General features: G+C 39.5%; 1 protein-coding gene across 1 annotated transcript in view; it reads left to right on the top strand.

The window, feature by feature from the left end:
* The window catches only part of LOC142664035 (uncharacterized), a 65090-nt gene extending 46281 nt beyond the window's left edge, over positions 1-18809 (top strand). Inside the window, exon 7 of the mRNA XM_075842924.1 lies at positions 16847-18809. Within this exon, the coding sequence (XP_075699039.1) occupies positions 16847-17742 (896 nt within the window). The 3' untranslated portion in view covers positions 17743-18809. The remainder of the gene's footprint in view (positions 1-16846) is intronic.
* Positions 18810-20483: the final 1674 nt, after the last annotated feature.

Genomic DNA, 20483 nt, shown 5'->3' with positions numbered 1-20483 from the left:
CACTTATATCACAAGCCACTTAATTCACCAAGCTCAGAACAGAGCTAGCTCAGACTGAGTTATGCAGGCTAATTTATAAGTTTACAATTTATACATCGGTGGACGTCTATATGACATTAGGGGTGCTTCATTGAATTTTTCTATATGTTTGTAACTATTCCTAATAATAGCCCAGTGTTTATTAAGAATTTTAGACACCTCCCCACTATAGTCATTATAAGTGGCAACAAAAGGTATGCCTTCTACTCCTAGATTCTCGAGGCTTATCATTCACATACCCTGTAGATGTTAAATTAATCCTTTCTCTTTGTGTCTGTAATAGTTTACTAGGATAACCCCTCTGTGAAAAATTATGCATCATTTGATTCAGGGCCTGATCTAAATTGCTTTCACTATATGGTAATGAACACGTCATTCTTTTAGGATGACAGCTTTCGTATCTAAGGAGAGTGCTACGATCAATCTCTCAATTAATTAAATCTCTTTCTATATGTATTCATTATCCTTGGATCAAGATTACCTACTGGGCACCCATATTTCAGTGCTGATTTTTTCTATTATTATATTGGTGGATCCATTCAGCTGGCACCTATATTTCATCATGGAACACTCCTCTACTGTTTAATCATGGTATGTCTTCAAACAACAATTTTTTTTCTGAGGAGGATATTGCAAGGATTTTGGGTGGAGCAGAGGGCGATGTATCTTTCTTGAGTGTCCCTTCATTGCTGGATGTAAAACGCAACATGGAAATGGAATCAAAAAGACTGGTGATTGTAGAGTTACATCTTTTGACCTTGGTTCAATATTATCGGAATCAGATTGTCCCACGAGGTATGAGCTCTCATCTTTGTCCCTCTATGCATATGAATCACGAGGAATTTTGTTTTAAATACGAACAACTTTCAAATAGATATGCCTTAGAAGTTATCTTACTTAACATGGGTTTTCTGCACAGAGACTCCCTGACTTTAAAAACCAGTACACAAGAGCTTGAGACGACATTGAACACATTAATGTCCATTGATGAATTTAACATATATAGGGACAAACTACGGATTTCTATGATGAAATTAAAGACTGAAATGGAAGAAACCAAGAAACGGAAATAGTACAGAAACCAGAGTGAATTACAGAATGGGACGGGTCTATTCATGGTTGAACATTCCGGATACTACTCCGAATTTTCAAAAAAGAGATCGTATGAAACAGAGATTTGATATAACACAGAAAAGTTGATGATCAACCTCAAAGATAGAATCCACATATGGAGAATTTTTTAGAGATCAGCGAAACACATACCCCACAACAAGCAAGAATACCAGGAGAGGAGGCCGGAAACGACACAGAACTTGGAAGAACACGTTACCAAAAAAATTTGCGACAACAAAGTGAGAATACCCCAAAAATTCTGGGAAATATTTCTTCTATTACCCTGACACCTCCAAAATTACAAGTCCTCTCTAAAGGACTTTCTGTCCTAGTCAGAAAATTGACTGGTTTAACCTAGAGTTGGACTTGTTTGATTTCATTAGAAGTGTTAAATTGAAAATATGGTTTGATACACATGGTTCCGACATTAACTCCAGGGTTACTACTAGTGAATGAAGTTTGAATCATTTTGGATTGCACAATAAAAGTGAGTTTCAAGCAAATTTATTGGAACATCCAATTGAAACGTTTATTGATGTAGTTAAAAACAATTTAGAACAGCTCCGTATTGAATGTCAAGATAATAACCTAAAATGTCCTAATCTTACTGCTGGAGAAATGTTGGCTATTGATTAACTTGTCCATAACCATGACTTTACCATCAAACCCGCTGACAAGGGTGGGGCGGTCGTGGTTATGGACACAAGTACATATATGAAGGAAGCTTATAGACAGCTGGATGATTCTGATGTATATAAGAGTACTTATGAGTGATCCTAAATCAGATATAGAGAAAAAAATATTGAATATAGTGAACCAAGCATGTGATGATAAGATTATTGATTTATCTGTGAAGAAATTTCTTATTATAGAATATCTCATTACTCCCTTACCTATACTTGTTGCCTAAAATACATAACGTCTTGTTGATCCTCCTGGTCGCCCAATCGTGTCGGGCAGAGGTTCACTACTCCGCAATATTTCAATCTTTTTAGACTGAGCCTTGAGAGACTTTGCTATTAATACTAAATCATACATTAGAGACACCTTAGAATTTATTTACAAACTAAAACAAGTGACACCACCTCAGGGTTCCATATTGGTTTCTTTTGTTGTGTCTCTTTATACGTCCATTAAGCACGAAAAGGGTATTGAGGCAGTTAAAAGAAAATTCTTAACATCAAAGTATAATACAACAAGTTGTGAATTGTTTATTTCTTTATTGGAACTGGTTTTGACCTCTAATTATTTTTCATTTGACGACAAATTTTACATTCAACAGTGAGGAACGGCCATGGGTCCCAACATGGCGCCTGCTTATGCAAATATTTTTGTTGATATGATGGAGGAGATGTCGATCTATGCATCCCACCACTTCTCTCATGTACTGAGGTGGTGGCGATACATATATGACATCTTCCTCATCTGGACAGATACGGAGGAATTGCTCTTGAGTTTTCATACATTTCCCAATGAACTTGATCCGGACATACAATTTTCTATTTCTCATTCGAACGTAGAGATTCAATTTTTTGATGTACTGATATACGTAGAAGATGGGTTATTTAGAACCATCCTGTTTACCAAACAGACTGAACGTAATGCTCTCCTTAGATACGAAAGCTGTCATCCTAAAAGAATGACGTGTTCATTACCATATAGTCACATGCTTAGGGCAAAACGTATCGTAGATGATAAAAGCAATTTAGTTCAGACCCTGAATCAAATGATGCATAATTTTTCACAGAGGGGTTATCCTAGTAAACTATTGCAGACACAAAGAGGATTAATTTAACATCTACAGGGTATGTGAAAGATAAGCCTCGAGAATCTAGGACTAGAAAGCGTATACCTTTTTGTTTCCACTTATAATGACTATAGTGGTGAGGTGTCTAAAATTCTTAATAAACATTGGACTATTATTAGAAATAGTTACAAACATATAGAAGAATTCAATGAAGCACCCCTAATGTCATATAGACGTCCACATAAAACATAAAATTAAACATTACTTGACGTGTGACTCTGACTGGGTCATCTATGTTCTGTCGTGTCCCTGTCTTTTGCTTTACGTGGGAGAAACCACTTGTGACTTCAAGACTCCTTTAACCCCTTCAGGACACAGCCTGTTTTGGCCTTAAGGACACAGCCTAATTTTTCAAATCTGACGTGTCACTTTATGTTGTAATAACTCCGGAATGCTTTCACCTAGCCAAGCGATTCCGAGATTGTTTTCTCGTAACATATTGTACTTGATGTTAGTGAAAAAATTTGGTCGATAAATTCAGTATTTATTTGTGAAAAACACCATAATCTAGAGAAAATGTGTGAAAATTAGCATTTTTCTAAATTTAAATGTATCTGCTTGTAAGACAGATAGTAATACCACACAAAATAGTTACTAGTTAACATCCCCCATATGTCTACTTTATGTTTGCATCATTTTTTGAACGTCCTTTTATTTTTCTAGGACATTACAAGGCTTAGAACTTTAGCAGCAATTTCTCACATTTTCAAGAAAATTTCAAAAGCCTCTTTTTACAGGGACCAGTTCAGTTCTGAAGTGGCTTTGAGGGCCTTATATATTCGAAAGTCCCCATAAATCACCCCATTTTAAAAAATGCACCCCTCAAAGTATTCAAAACAGCATTCAAAAAGTTTCTTAACCCTTTAGGCGTTTTACAGGAATTAAAGCAAAATAGATGTGAAATTTACTAATTTAGTTGTTTTTTTTTGCCAAAATTCATTTGTAATAAAAAAAAATTGTACCACAGAAGGTTTTAGCCAAGAATTGCAACTCCATATTTATTACCCTGATTCTACAGTTTTTAGAAATATCCCACATGAGGCCCTAGTGTCGTCTTGGACTGAAACACGGACCTCAGAAGCAAAGGAGCACCTAGAGGATTTTGGGGCCTCCTTTTTTTTAGAATATATTTTAGGCACCATGTCCGGTTTGAAGAGGTCTTGTGGTGCCAAACAGTGGAGAGCCACCAAAAGTGACCCCATTTTGGAAACTACACCCCTCAGGGAATTTATCGAGGGGTGTAGTTAGCATTTTAACCTCACAGGTTTTTTGCTAAATATATTGGAAAAAGTCTGTAAAATTGAAAAAACATAGAATTTTTTAATTTTTCCAAGGAATAAAGGAGAAAAAGAACCACAGCGTTTATAAAGCACTTTCTCCCGATTACAGCAATACTCCATATGTGGTAATAAAAAGCTGTTTGGACCCACGGCAGGGCTCAGAAGGGAAACAGCGGCATTTGGATTTTGGAGCACAAATTTTGCTGGAATGATTTTCGGTGCCATGTCATGTTTGCAACGTCCTCGAGGGACCAAAACAGTGCAAACCCCCCAAATTTGCCCCCATTTTGGAAACTAGTGGTATAGTTAGCATTTTGACCCACGGCAGGGCTCAGAAGAGATACAGCGCCACTTGGATTTTGGAGTCCAGATTTTGCTGGATTGGTTTTCGGTGACATGTCGCGTTTCCACTGTTTCGGTCCCTCCAGGACGTTGCAAACACCCCAAAAGTGACCCTATTTTGGAAACTACACCCCTCAAAGTATTTTCCTAGTGGTATAGTTAGCATTTTGACCCCACAGGTTTTTTGCAGAACTTAGTGGAATTCGGCCGTGAATATGAAAATCGACTTTTTTTCTGAAAAAACGTAGAAATGTTTAATTTTTACTAGGAATAAAGGAGAAAAAGAACCCCAAAATTTGTAAAGCAACTTCTCCCGATTACGGGAATACCCCATGTGTGGTATTAAATTGCTGTTTGGTCCCACGACAGGGTTCAGAAGAGAAGTAGCGCTATTTGAAGCTCAGATTTGTCTGGAATGGTTTTCGGGTGCCATTTTGCGTTTGCAGAGCTACTGAGGTACAAGTACAGTGGAAACCCCCAGGAAGTGACCCCATTTTGTAAACTACACTCCTTAAGGAATTTATTTAGGGGTGTAGTGAGCATTTTGACTCGAAAGGTGCTTCTTAGAAGTTGTAAACACTGGGCCGTGAAAATGCAGAATTTAATTTTCTCCAATAAAGCTTATCCTGCTTTATCCTCAAATTTTTCTTTTATACAATGGTAATGAAAAAAAAAGCACCCCAAAATTTGTTGTGCAATTTCTCCGGATAAGGCCAATACCCCATATGTGGCCATTAACTGCTGCCTGGGCACACTGTAGGTCTCAGAAGGGAAGGCCTAGCTTATGTTTGCAGAGGCTCCAGAACATAAAGTAAGTTCAAGAAATGCCTCATTTAATAAAATTGCACCCTTCAAAGCACAGTATTCATCTAGGGGTATAGTGGGAATTTGTATTTTTTGGGGGGGGGGGGGCGGGTGTGGTATTATTGAGATATCAAATTAATTTGGAAAATAAATGCCCATGGGGTATTTAAGAAATAAATGGAATGGATGTGATGTCATTGGAGTAGTAAAAATTAGATTTAACAAATATCAACAGAGGTGTGATAAAAACGGAAGCATTCTCCGATGCAGAGGCCTGGTTTAGAGGGACAGGTCATACAGTAGTGAGTGGTGTCTTTCCTAATTCCTCTGCTTGAGCAAACTCGACACCTTTTCTGGGTTTTTGTTTTTTTTCTGTGGGGGGGAAGTACTCCCGGGAAATGCTGGCCATGTATTATTCTGGAGATCCCAGAAGTGCTGTTACCTTCACTGCTGCCCTCTGCTTCCTGGTCTCCAAAAATAATTTTTTAAATAAGTTTTTTCTTGGAATCCCAGGAAAGTCTCCGTATTGTCTGCTGTTCTGTAGAGAACAAAGGCGTTATAGAGTGCCACTTGGGTGAGGTATACCGCCAATTTTTTTATACCACACCTTAGATTTTCTTAGGGCACAGAAGGGCTGCAGTACCTGGTCCGAAAGATCCACCCCTCCCATGAATTGGTTATAGTCCTGGATGCACACAGGCTTGATGGTCTGCTTTGTGGCTCCTCTGACTGGAACTGGGGTGGATCGATCAGCATGCAGTGTGGTCAAAATAAAGACATCACGCTTGTCTTTATATTTGACAAGCATCAAATTTTCGGAGCAAACGGCCCTGCTTTCCCCACGGCGCAGTTTCTGCTCTTTAAAGGACTTGGGGAGACCCTTTTGATTTCGCCGAATTGTGCCACATGCTAGTGTTCCCCTGGCAGAAAGGCACTTCAGGAGGGGGACGCTATTGTAAAAATTGTCCGCATACAAGTGGTATCCTTGGTCTAGTATGGGGTGGAGCAAATCCCATACTATCCTCCCACTTATTCCCAGGACAGGGGGACAGTTTGATGGCTCGATCTTTGAATCCTTCCCTTCATATACACGAAAGCGCAGTGTATACCCAGACACACTTTCACAGGCCTTACACAGCTTCACGCCATACCTAGCCCTTTTATTGGGCAGGTACTGGCGGAAGTGTAATCTGCCTTTAATGTGGACTAGGGATTCGTCCACTGCAAGGCATTTTTGGGGCGTATAGACCTGACTGAATTTTAAGTTGTAGTGGTCAACTACTGGCCTAATTTTATACAGTCTATCATAATTGGGGTAGTTTGGGGGTGGGCACTCATCATTATTGTTGTAGTGAATGAATTTTAATAAAATTTCAAAACGGGCCCTGGGCATGGTAAGAAAATAAAGAGGGGAATGATAAAGGATGTCTCTGTTCCAATAGGAACGTATCGTGGTTTTTTTTGTAATGCCCATACTCCATAGAAGTCCCCAGAACTTGCGGATTTTTGTGGGGGTCCATTTTTGGGGCCTGGCAAAAAAATTATTTGGATTGTGGGAAATAAATTGCTGGGCATATATGTTCGTTTGTGCCACAATCAAATTTACAAGGTCATCAGTGAAGAACAGTTGGAAATAGTTCATTTCACTGAAGCCTGCGGTATCTACATTGATGCCTGGAGTCGCAGTGAATTCAGGCACCTGGGGCACAAAATTATCTGCAGGGATCCATGTGGAGTCAGCTGTACTGGGCTGTGATTGTGCACTACTGACGCCTACCCTTGGATGCCTACATGGCGGTTCATCAGTAGATGAGTCACTAGACGAAGAGGACACTAAAAATTTCACCACTACCAGAATCCGAGTCCTCAAAGAGCATGGCACATGCCTCTTTGGCAGTATACAGACACTTAGTCATTTTTTTTTCTTCTGTAAACTTAGTAACAAAGTGTCACTGGTGTTGAAAGTAACGTAAAACTTTTTTTTGTTTTTTTTTAGGTTTTTTGTTTTTGTGTTATTTTATTTTTTATTTTCTAGAAGAACTAATTCCCTAAAACCAAGGTATTTTTAAAAAAATATATATCTACAAAAACTCCCGGGTAACAGGTGTCAAACGCAGGTGGATGGAGTTTGGTATGTCCTAATTAGGCGCAGAATACAGGACGGTAGCGATGAAACAATATATAGTTCACATGACATCTGTATTGGTCACAGGACAGCTGTATAGGTCACAGGACACCTGTATAGGGCACAGGACACCTGTATAGGTCACAGGACAGCTGTATAGGGCACAGGACAACTGTATGGGTCACAGGACACCTGTATAGGGCACAGGACAGCTGTATAGGGCACAGGACAGCTGTATAGGGCACAGGACACCTGTATAGGGCACAGGACACCTGTATAGGGCACAGGACAGCTGTATAAGACACAGGACACCTGTATAGGGCACAGAACACCTGTATAGGTCACAGGACACCCGTATAGGTCACAGGACACCTGTATAGGGCACAGGACAGCTGTATAGGACACAGGACAGCTGTATAGGGCACAGTAGATTGGGTGATCCAGGGGTTAATTTATATAGTTAATTATTAATTTACTCTCTAACTAGCAATAGCTCCTTCTCTGATCGCTTCCTTGACAGAAGTGAAGCGGTCAGAGACGGAGACTACACTAAACTCCCCTCTCCAACTGTCATAATAAACTGTGATTGGTCCATCAGCACTGATGGACCAGTCACAGCGATCGCCGGCCGAGGACAGCTGTGGTTGGTCCTCGGCCGGCATCCCCTGTTACTAGGCTGTCTTGGACAGCCGTATTTCGTGAAATAGAATGAGTTCTACCTGTCAAAGTAAATTATACTAAGCTGTGATTGGTCCATCTGCACTGATGGACCAGTCACAGCGATCGCCGGCCGAGGACAGCTGTGATTGGTCCTCGGCCGGCATCCAGAGTTGCTAGGCTGTCTCGGACAGCCGTCTTTTTTAAACTTCCGCCGCACCAGGATGTGTGGCGGAAGTTTAAATAATTCGAAACGTCACACTTAGCTGTGATTGGTCCATCTGCACTGATGGACCAATCACAGCCATCGCCGGCCGAGGACAGCTGTGATTGGTCCTCGGCCGGCATCCTCAACTGCTAGGCTATCTCGGACAGCCGTCTGTTTTAAACTGCTGCCGCACATCCCGTTGCGGCGACTGTTTTAAGCGTTCATGTAACTTGAAAAAACAAGTGGGTTGTAGATCAAGTGGAGTTCCACAAGCCGGAGTTGAAAAGAGGAGTTAAGCCCCAGTAAGTACTCTTCTACTTCTTTTTCTTTTTGATTAACAACTGTTCGCTTTTTTTTTTGTAACTTGGATAATGGATAGCAAGATTGGAGGTTTTCTTCAGTGCACAGTTTGCCATATGTATGCACGACTGGAGCCGGAGTTCCAGGGTGAATACCTCTGTGGCAGATGTGAGCATGTTGGTCACCTGGAAGCTCGTATTAGAGATCTGGAGGAGCAGAATGCAACACTGAGGAGGATAGACAATCTTGAGCTGAGCTTGCTGCTCACGGAGCATGCAGTTAGTGGGTTACAACTGGAGGGTGAAGACATGGGTGAGCAGGATCAGGTAAGTAGCTGGGTTAATGTAGTTAGGGGCAGTAGAAAGGGGTCAAAGAAAAGGAAGGCCGATCCGGTTTCTGACATTCCAGGCAAAATTGCCAAGTTGGGTGATGATGCCAGGGTGTCAGTCTCAGAAATGGCAGCCCTAGTGGATACTGATCTCCCTAACAGCCGGGAGAACAGCCCAGCTAGTAGTCGGCAGGATAGTAATGCAGGTAAGCCAAGACAATTGATAGTCGTAGGGGATTCTATAATCAGGAAGACGGATAGAATAATTTGTCGCCAAGACCACCTCAACCGAATGGTTTGCTGTCTCCCTGGTGCCAGGGTTCGGCATGTGGTGGAACGGGTGGACAAATTGCTGGGAGGGGCTGGTGATGATCCAGCTGTCGTGGTCCATGTCGGTACCAACAACAGAATAAATGGTAGGTGGAGGAGCCTTAAGAATAATTTTAAAGAACTAGGCTACAAGCTGAAGGCAAGGACCTCCAAAGTAGTATTCTCAGGAATACTGCCTGTGCCATGCGCATCACAGGAAAGACAGCGGGAGCTCAGGGAGTTAAATGCATGGCTGAAGTCTTGGTGTAGAGGAGAAGGATTTGGGTTCCTAGAGCACTGGGCTGACTTTTCATTGGGGTACAAACTGTATTCTGCAGATGATTTGCACCTAAATGGAATGGGGTCCGCTGTGCTGGGGGAGAGAATTCTAGCTGGGGTGGCGGAGTATTTAAACTAGGGCTGAGGAGGGAGGTCAATGTAGAAAAAAAAGGGGTTGCCAGGTTAGAGAGGGGTCAGACTATATTGGTGGGGGGAGAAACAATGTGGGGAGAGGACTAGACAACAAGATAAGGAGATCCTTTCGTTACAAAACATCAGTGTAAATAAAAAGGCCCGATTAATGTCAAATCACATTTCTGATAATAAAAGTGAAAAACTGACAGGCAAGTTAAAGTGTATGTTCACAAATGCCAGAAGTCTAGCAAGCAAAATGGGGGAGCTGGAGGCCTTGATACTGGAAGAAAATATAGATATAGTTGGTGTTGCTGAAACATGGCTGGACTCTTCACATGACTGGGCTGTAAATCTACAGGGTTTTACACTTTTTCGGAAAGACAGGACAAATAGGAAAGGTGGTGGTGTATGTCTGTATGTGAGAAATGATATGAAGGCGAGTGTGAAAGAGACAATAGTGGGTGAATACTGTGAGGAGGTTGAAACCTTGTGGGTGGAACTAGAAAGGGAGGTAAACACTGAAAAAATTACTTTTGGTGTAAATTATAGACCCCCCAATATAACTGAGGAGATGGATTTTCAGCTATATAAACAGATGGAGCGGGCTGCACAGGCGGGTACTGTAGTGATAATGGGAGATTTTAATTTCCGGGATATTAACTGGTGTCATGGTTCAGCTTCAACTGCAAAGGGGAGACATTTCCTCAACCTGTTGCAGGAAAATTTTATGGGCCAGTTTGTGGAAGACCCGACTAGAGGTGAAGCTCTGTTGGATCTGGTCATTTCTAATAATGCAGAGCTTGTTGGGAATGTCAATGTTCGTGAAAACCTCGGTAACAGTGATCATAATATAGTTACATTTTACCTACACTGTAAAAAACAAACGCAGGCTGGGAGGGCAAAAACATTTAATTTTAAGAAAGCCAATTTCCCCAGGATGAGGGCTGCAATTCAGGATATGGACTGGGAAGAACTAATGTCAAATAATGGGACAAATGATAAATGGGAGATTTTCAAATCTACTTTGAGTTATTATAGTGCAAAATTTATTCCTATAGGTAACATGTATAAACGACTCAAATTAAACCCCACATGGCTTACACCTTCTGTGAAAGGGGCAATACATGACAAAAAAAGGGCATTTAAAAAATACAAATCTGAGGGTACAGCTGTAGCCTTTGTAAAATATAAAGAGCTTAATAAAATCTGTAAAAATGTAATAAAATTAGCAAAAATACAAAATGAAAGGCAGGTGGCCAAGGACAGTAAACAAATCCTAAAAAATTCTTCAAGTATATAAATGCTAAAAAGCCAAGGTCTGAACATGTAGGACCCCTAGATAATGGTAATGGGGAGTTGATCACAGGGGATCAAGAGAAGGCAGAGTTACTAAATGGGTTCTTTAGCTCTGTATATACAACTGAAGAAAGAGCAGCTGATGTAGCCGCTGCCAGTGCTGTTAATATATCAGTTGATATACTGAATTGGATGAATGTAGAGATGGTCCAAGCTAAATTAAATAAAATAAATGTGCACAAGGCGTCGGGACCAGATGGGTTACACCCTAGAATTCTTAAAGAGCTTAGTTCAGTTATTTCTGTCCCCCTTTTCATAATATTCAGAGAATCTCTAGTGACTGGTATAGTGCCAAGGGACTGGCGCAGCGCAAATGTGGTGCCTTTTTTCAAAAAGGGCTCTAGGTCTTCCCCAGGTAATTATAGACCAGTAAGCTTAACATCCATCGTGGGGAAAATGTTTGAGGGGATATTGAGGGACTATATACAGGATTATGTGACAATAAATAGCATTATAAGTGACAGCCAGCACGGTTTTACTAAGGACAGAAGTTGTCAAACTAACCTAATCTGTTTTTATGAAGAGGTGAGCAGAAGTCTAGACAGAGGGGCCGCTGTGGATTTAGTGTTTTTGGACTTTGCAAAGGCATTTGACACTGTCCCCCATAGACGCCTAATGGGTAAATTAAGGACTATAGGTTTAGAAAATATAGTTTGTAATTGGATTGAGAATTGGCTCAAGGACCGTATCCAGAGAGTTGTGGTCAATGATTCCTTCTCTGAATGGTCACCGGTTATAAGTGGTGTACCCCAGGGTTCAGTGCTGGGACCACTATTATTCAACTTATTTATTAATGATATAGAGGATGGGATTAATAGCACTATTTCTATTTTTGCAGATAACACCAAGCTATGTAATATAGTTCAGTCTATGGAAGATGTTCATGAATTGCAGGCAGATTTAAACAAACTAAGTTTTTGGGCGTCCACTTGGCAGATGAAGTTTAATGTAGATAAATGTAAAGTTATGCATCTGGGTACCAACAACCTGCATGCATCATATGTCCTAGGGGGAGCTACACTGGCGGATTCACTTGTTGAGAAGGATCTGGGTGTACTTGTAAATCATAAACTCAATAACAGCATGCAGTGTCAATCAGCTGCTTCAAAGGCCAGCAGGATATTGTCGTGTATTAAAAGGGGCATGGACTCGCGGGACAGGGATGTAATATTACCACTTTACAAAGCATTAGTGAGGCCTCATCTAGAATATGCAGTTCAGTTCTGGGCTCCAGTTCATAGAAAGGATGCCCTGGAGTTGGAAAAAATACAAAGAAGAGCAACGAAGCTAATTAGGGGCATGGAGAATTTAAGTTATGAGGAAAGATTGAAAGAATTAAACCTATTTAGCCTTGAAAAAAGACGACTAAGGGGGGACATGATTAACTTATATAAATATATTAATGGCACATACAAAAAATATGGTGAAATCCTGTTCCTTGTAAAACCCCCACAAAAAACAAGGGGGCACTCCCTCCGTCTGGAGAAAAAAAGGTTCAAGCTGCAGAGGCGACAAGCCTTCTTTACAGTGAGAACTGTGAATCTATGGAATAGCCTACCGCAGGAGCTGGTCACAGCAGGGACAGTAGATGGCTTTAAAAAAGGGTTAGATAATTTCCTAGAACAAAAAAATATTAGCTCCTATGTGTAGAAATTTTTCCTTCCCTTTTCCCTTCCCTTGGTTGGACTTGATGGACATGTGTCTTTTTTCAGCCGTACTAACTATGTAACTATGTAACTGTACGTGGAGATGCGGGAACAGACCGCATCCCATGACGTACAGTTACGTGAAATGGCGGGATTGTTAAACAATCACAGGTACTCTATACGCAAGATAAAGTGTGATCTACCAGTAGCTAATCCTTTTGCTGATGCAGGACACACTGAGAGGGACCTGAGATTTATGTTATTGGACCATATTGCTGCCCCCCATAGTGGGAATTTTCTTGTTTGATTCATTGAAACCTAAAGGTCTTAATGTAGAATTTAATGTGGCCAGGGTCACTAGGAGATAGCGCTTCACCTTATGTTCAGCTTGGGATTCTTGCATTGTCCTCCGTGATAACAGAGATTTAATTCATATGATCTATTATTCATGAGATTAAAATATTTATCATTGAAGATTTTTAACTTACTGTTCTTTTTTGTTTATAGAGAGAACAATTGTACCTCGGGACCACTTACCAAGGATTGATATTTCTATATACTACATGAATGTGGTTTTTATATATACTATATAGTTCCTGTATACTATGGCTGAATTCGACTGTCAGGGATCCTTTTTATCTTTATTATAGTTATTTTCTAAGCTGTATATTCTAGAAAATAAAAAATATATATTTGACTTAAATGTCAGTTTAATGTAAGTCACAAACTACGGTCTAGCTTAATTGCTAGATAAACTGACCCCCTGTCCCGATACACGTTATATGGGACACTGTATAAGTGGACCTGACACATGAGAATGTGACGAGTTTACATACGGGCCCTGACCTTGGGGACTGCGAGTCACGTAATGGTGAATCGAGAATCCACGTGTGAGACAATTGGTTGTAAAAATATATGTAATGAATATGTAATCTGCGCATGCAAGCTCAGAACGGCATCTCCTATGCTTCTTTAATTTCTTCTTTTTCTATGGATAAACAGTTGTAATACACATAAGGATAATTATCCTCTCCCTTACAGCAGAATTTTCCTGTTTTTTGAAAGGATGAAAACCAGTTTTTTATACAGAAACAGCAGCTACGAGACTTACTGCTTCCTGTGTCTGTGCAGGGACTTGTGTATCATGTGGTTGCATAGCAACGATTCACACCCGGTCAGCAGGAACGCCGTGCAATTAACAAAAGCATGGTTCTAAGATAGTGTACCACCTTGAGTTACATTCTACAGTCCTGATTGGTGAGTGGCCCTAATGTCCTAATTAAACACCAGTTTTTGCATGTTTGATTATATAGTAATCAAGCATATATGTTTTTATTTAATGTTGGAATATGTTTTTTTATGTTATGTATTTATCACATGTACACTGCTATTGCAAACACATTTCATGAACTGAGTTTATTATGTACTCTTATGGATTTTAAAATTTGTACAACATTATAGATGGTTCATTATGTAAATGATGCACATGCTATTTATATCACTGTTCTCAATGTGGCACCATGCTTGAAAAAGTTCCTAAGGTTGGACAGAAACATTGCATCCTGTTTTGCTGTTTGAAATAAATCACCTTTATTTGCCATACCGGAGTGCTGCGGGATTTCTTTCAATATATATTCATTATCCTTTGAAATTAAAAACCACATACATTTTGGTGATTTCCTTTGTACTTTGTTTGGGCCTTCCATTAAAAATCCCCTAATAATAACAGCTGAGAAGAAAGATCCTCATTATAGTTCGATATTTAATTTGAGGCCGGGGACAAGAATTGAGGAACTATTAGAAAACACACAAGGTCTCCATGACAACTCTGCACACAAATCACAAGTGGACATGTTGTCTTCAGGATATTTCCGTAGTACAACCTTAGGCTGCAATAAAAAGCAATCAGATCTCTGCTATAATCTACTGTATACGAAATAGCTCTTTTGGAACATGACTTTTTTTAAATGGACACTAACTTTTCAAGCAACTTGTGCTAATCTAATAGTTTTACCTGATATCGCAGCGTTCGGGACGGCCTGATCTATAAAAATATCACATTATTTTTACCGCACGTTGAACACCGTAAAATTTTTTAATAAAAAACAATGACAGCATTTTAGTTTTTGGTCATCTTGTCTCAAATTTTTTTAAATAAAAAGTGATTCAAATGTTGCAAGTAACGCAAAATGATACCAATAGAAACTACAGTTCGTCACGCAAATAAAGTTATGGCTGTCAGAAAATGGCGACACTAAAACATGATTTAATTAGAAAAGAGTATTTTTATTGTGGGAACGTAGTGAAACGTAAAAAAACTATATAAATTTGGTGTTGCTGTAATCGTATGGCCCTGCAGAATAAAGTTAACATGTTGTTTATACTGCACGGTGAACACTAAAAAAAAAACAAAAAAGAAATGTGCTGGAATGGCTGTTTTTTGGTTTCCTCATCTCCCAAAAAATGTAATAAATAGTGATAACAAAATCGCATGAACCCCAAAATGGAACCAATAAAAATTACAGCTCGTTCCACAAAAAACGCGCCCTCACACAGCTCCGTCAACGGAAAAATAACACGTTATGACTCCCAAAACGCAATGATGCAAAATGATTCTAAATGGCGGCCCAGACTCATTTTTAGGTCCAGTAGAATTTCACTAAATACCCCACATCATCATTTGCTGGACCCCACAGGTGGACCCTGTAGATGCAGCGGAGATGAGGAAACTTTAGGGCCTTGTGCGGCTTATAGGGCTAGTGAAGAAGTCAAATATAAGGCAACACTGGAGCGCAGATATTTTGTATAATACCCAATAAACCCGGCCTGTGTATAAAGGATTGGTTCAAAGCGTACCACACCAATCCATGGATTATTCATTCTCCCCATTATTACATCATCCTATTATGACCTGTTGCGCTCCGCCCAGCTTACATATGCCCTGATGCACTACGCTCAGTTTACATATACCCTGATATATTCTGCACAGCTTATACATACCCTGATGTACTCCGCCCACCTTATATATACCCTGATGTACTCCTCACAGCTTACATATATCCTGATGTACTCCTCACAGCTTACATATAGCCTGATGTACCCGCACATATTACATATACCCTGATGTACTCCACAGTTTACATATATCCTGATGTACTACGCACAGCTTACATATATCCTGATGTACTCCGCACATATTACATATACCCTGATGTACTCTACACAGCTTACATATATCCTGATTTACTCCTCACAGTTTACATATGCTCTGATATATTCCGCCCACCTTACATATACCCTGATGTACTCCGCCCAGATTACATATACCCTGATGTACTCCGCCCAGCTCACATATGCCCCCACATTATAAGCTGAAATACCACTTATACACCAAGCAAAATCTGCGCTTCAAAAGCCAAATGGTGGTCCAACTGAGCCTGGCAGTGTACCCAAACGGCAATTTATGACCACATATGGGGTATTCTGGAGAACCTGCTTAACAATTTATGGGATGTGTGTCTACGGTGGTACAAGCTGGGCACAGCTGTGGAAAACAGCAATTTTCAATCTGCAACATCTATTGTTTACTCATTTTTGCAAAACACTTGTGCGGTCAAAATGCTCACTACACCCCTAGATCAATTCTTTGAGGGATCTAGTTTCCAAAACGGGGTAATTTTTCAGGGGGTACCACTGTACTGGTACTATAGCTCAATGCAACATGGTGTCAAAAAACGAATCTTATAAAATCTCCACTCCAAATACTAAATGGCGCTCCTTCCCTTTAGAGCCTTGCTGTGTCTCCAAATAGCAGTTTATGACCACGTGTGGGGTATTTCCCTACTCTGAAGAAGTTGCTTTACAACTGTTACGGTGCTTTTTCTCCTTTTTATTTGTTGAGAAAATGAATTTTTTTTAACTAATGCTGCTTCTTATTGGAAAAACAACTGCTGTGATCTACATTACAGCGCCGATCAGATTATGTAGGAGATAGGGCACTTATAATCTGGTGACAGAGCCTCTTTAAAACGCTGCATGTGTTTTTCTAGTCAAATACGAATGATATAAATTTGTCAACTTTTATGTTTTGAAATATAATGTATTTTTAATCCTAACAGAAAATCCCAGTAAGAACTGTGAGGGTATCGTCATGTTATCGATAAATTATAAAGTAGAAGATGAAGATCTGATGCAGCAGTCTTCAGGAGAAAACCTCATTACCCTTAATGTACATCCAGGACTTCACACTACAGATCTCTCATATAGTTCCCCAAATCTTGAGGAACCTTCGCCTGACCAATCACAGATAGTTACCACAAGTACAGCTCAGAAATGTGGTAAAAGGTTTCAATGTGGTAAACAGTTCACAAAAATCTCAGCTCTTTTTACAAACAGAAGAATTCACACAGGAGAGAAGCCGTATTCATGTTCAGAATGTGGGAAATGTTTTACAGATAAATCACATCTTGTTACACATGAGAGAAGTCACACAGGAGAGAAGCCATATTCATGTTCAGAATGTGGGAAATGTTTTTCAAAAAAATCACATCTTACGATACATGAGAGAATTCACACAGGGGTAAAGCCGTATTCATGTTCAGAATGTGGGAAATGTTTTACACAAAAATCACATCTTGTTGTACATGAGAGAAGTCACACAGGAGAGAAGCCATATTCATGTTCAGAATGCTTGAAATGTTTTACAGATAAATCACATCTTGTTAAACATGAGAGAAGTCACACAGGGGAGAAGCCATATTCATGTTCAAAATGTGGGAAATGTTTTACAGATAAATCAAATCTAATTAGACATGAGAAAAGTCACACAGGAGAGAAGCCGTTTTCATGTTCAAAATGTGGGAACTGTTTTACAGATGAATCAAATCTAGTTACACATGAGAAAAGTCACACAGGAGGGAAACTATATTCATGTTCAGAATGTGGGAAATGTTTTACTACGAAAGGCAAACTTAGGACTCATCTGAGAAACCACACAGGGAAGAAGACATTTTGATGTTCTACATGTGAAAGACGTTTTACAAGGAAATCTAATTTTGGAACTCCTCAGAGAATTCACATAGAGGAGAAACCATACTCTTGTTTATAATGTGGGAAATGCTATATGAGCAAAAAAAGATTTTAAACACATCAGGTTCCATATAGATGAATTTAAAGATTTTCAACTACATCATGCACTATGTGCAGAGGCGTTGGAGTCACTCCATGTGGATAATTTGATATTTTCTTATTTTTTGGAAAACACAAAAACTAGAAAGGGGTGTTTAGGGAGAACTTAGGACTGTCAACATAAACAGTGACTTGCTTGAGGATAAAAGTTTAAAATTGTCTAAGGATTTAGGCACTATCTCTAAAATACAATGGGATGAAATTTAGACTATTTTAGCTAGTTCTAGGTTAAGCTCTTCATATAATTTGGTACAATACAAAATATTACACAGGATATATTATACGCCTAACTTTCTGCATAAAATCGGTAAACGTATCTCCTCAATTTGTCCTAAATGTGGAGAACAAGATCCAGTTCTAGTTTACCTCTTGTGGCGCTACCCAAAACTGTTCAGTTTTTGGCAAAAAGTCATAGAACATATTGAGTCAATTTACGATCTTCCTGTGCAATTGTCCGTTAACAACTGTATGTTGGGCCTCCGGGAATCTTCCCGAGTACCTGGCAGACCACTATGTTTATCAATTCTTTATTATATATTGCAAAATACTGTATTGCCAAAAATTGGTTGGCCAAAAATTCTCCACAAGTGGCACTATGGAAGAAATTAGTTGATGAGATGATCTCTTTTGAAACATGTGATTTCTTGGTAGGGAAATAATTTATTTCTATGAGTGCTGGAAAAACTAAAATGTTAACCTTCACTTTTTTTTTCTCTCTCTATTTTCTGTCTCATCACCCTCTTTTTGGGGTAGGTTTGGGAGTTAAAGGATATATAAGTAGAATTTTATATCTTATTGTTTCCTCTACAGATAAGGTCTGAAAATCAGTTTGGTATTCGCAATTTTGCACATATATTAGATATTATGTATCTTTTCTATTTTTCTGCACTTATAGCAGACATTGTTTGAAACATATTGTATAATGCGGTTTTATATCTGAAAATAAAAAATACATCAGTTTATTCACAGACATTAAACAGTCAATAAAAGTGTTTGTTAATTTTTTGGATGGAGTTCATGTGGACCTGCCAAACACTCAAATTATATTTACCGGAGGTCAACTGTGACCAGGATCTAGGAAAGGTATTGTGGGTATAAGGAAGAAAAGAAGAGCCTTGTTTACTTACAAAGCAGAGAAGCTGAATTGTCACCATGAATCTCGCTTCTTTTTACTGTATTCATAAATTCCCCCACAGTGCAGGAGAATCCAGAGTGACCGGAAGCACAATGTAAACTTTTTGTTTTTAAAGGGAATGTGTTGTTAGCAAAAAAAAAATTTTTATTTTTATTTAAACAATTAGTGTGTGGGTGATTGAACATTGTTCAAATTTATTTTTTTTTTTTTCACGAGTCAGGAAATATTCTAAATTGGATTCAATTGGATTCTAATTTATAATATTTACCATTTCTGGTCACTAGATGGAGCCATTCCCAAAATTGCAGCATTGCATGTAGAAAAGCAACCACATTGCTTTATGCTGCAAAATTGGGTAAAAAGCCCTCGCTCTAGTGAGCTCTCAGCATCCCCCCCCTCCTTTATCCTGGCTAGTGCCGGGATAAACGAGGGGATTGAACAGTCTAACCTCCTACACTGTGTGTCGCCATTTTTTGAGCTAACACACAGTGTAGTAGGTTTACATACAGTAGTAAACACACACAAACACTAACATACATAGAAATCTCTTACCTGCTCCTGCCGCCGCGGCTCCCTCCGACCCGTCCGCTCCGTCTGCTGCCGCTGGTCCAAGTGCACAAGTTCGGAAGCCGCGACCGGAAGTAGTAATCTTACTGTCCGGCCGCGACTTCCGGTCCACAAGAAAATGGCGCCGGACGGCGCGCATTTCAAATTAGACTGTGTGGGAGCGGCGCAAAAAAATGGCAGCCCCCATAGGGAAGAAAAAGTGTAAAAATAAGAAAAAGTAACACACAAACACACAAATTAATCCAAACGTTTTTAATAAAGCACTAACATCTTTAACATATTAAAAAATGTTTTGTGGTAACACTGTTCCTTTAACATACATGGACTTTTTTGTATTTGACTTTCATTAAAACTGTATAAAAATATGAAGGTGATGGACTCGAACACTCAAATTTTCTTTACAATTGAATAAAATAAAAATTCACAGATCCTTTTTTTCTTCAAAAGGAAATGTCATAAGTATATTAATCACTATCTTAAAGACCTAGCATTTTAAATCGGGTGGCAAATGGTCGCACAATTCTCCCAGTAACACAACAGTATTTACCTGCTAAATCGTGTGCCCATTTGTCACCTATGTGGGTGGTTGCGGCTGCCGCTCCGTCCGTTCTTACCCTCAGAGTAGATTTACTTGCGGCAGAATTGTAGCAGAACTTTCTGAAACTGAATTGTTCCATACAGCTGAGTGGGCATGCCGCATGCACATGGATTCTGAAAGCCTCATTCAGATGAGTGGAACAGCCACAGACTAGACTGCTATTTGTGAACTGGAATCACACATGCAGTTTGGCTAAATAAAAAAAAAGGCATTAGAAAACTGCACCTCAAAGTCAGAAGAGGATCCTGCCGGAAAGAAAAGTATAAGT

The sequence above is a fragment of the Rhinoderma darwinii genome, chromosome 1 (assembly GCF_050947455.1).
Source record: "Rhinoderma darwinii isolate aRhiDar2 chromosome 1, aRhiDar2.hap1, whole genome shotgun sequence".
NCBI lineage: Eukaryota > Metazoa > Chordata > Amphibia > Anura > Rhinodermatidae > Rhinoderma > Rhinoderma darwinii.
Note: the sequence above shows the minus strand (reverse complement) of the source record. Positions and strands in the feature narration are given on the sequence as shown.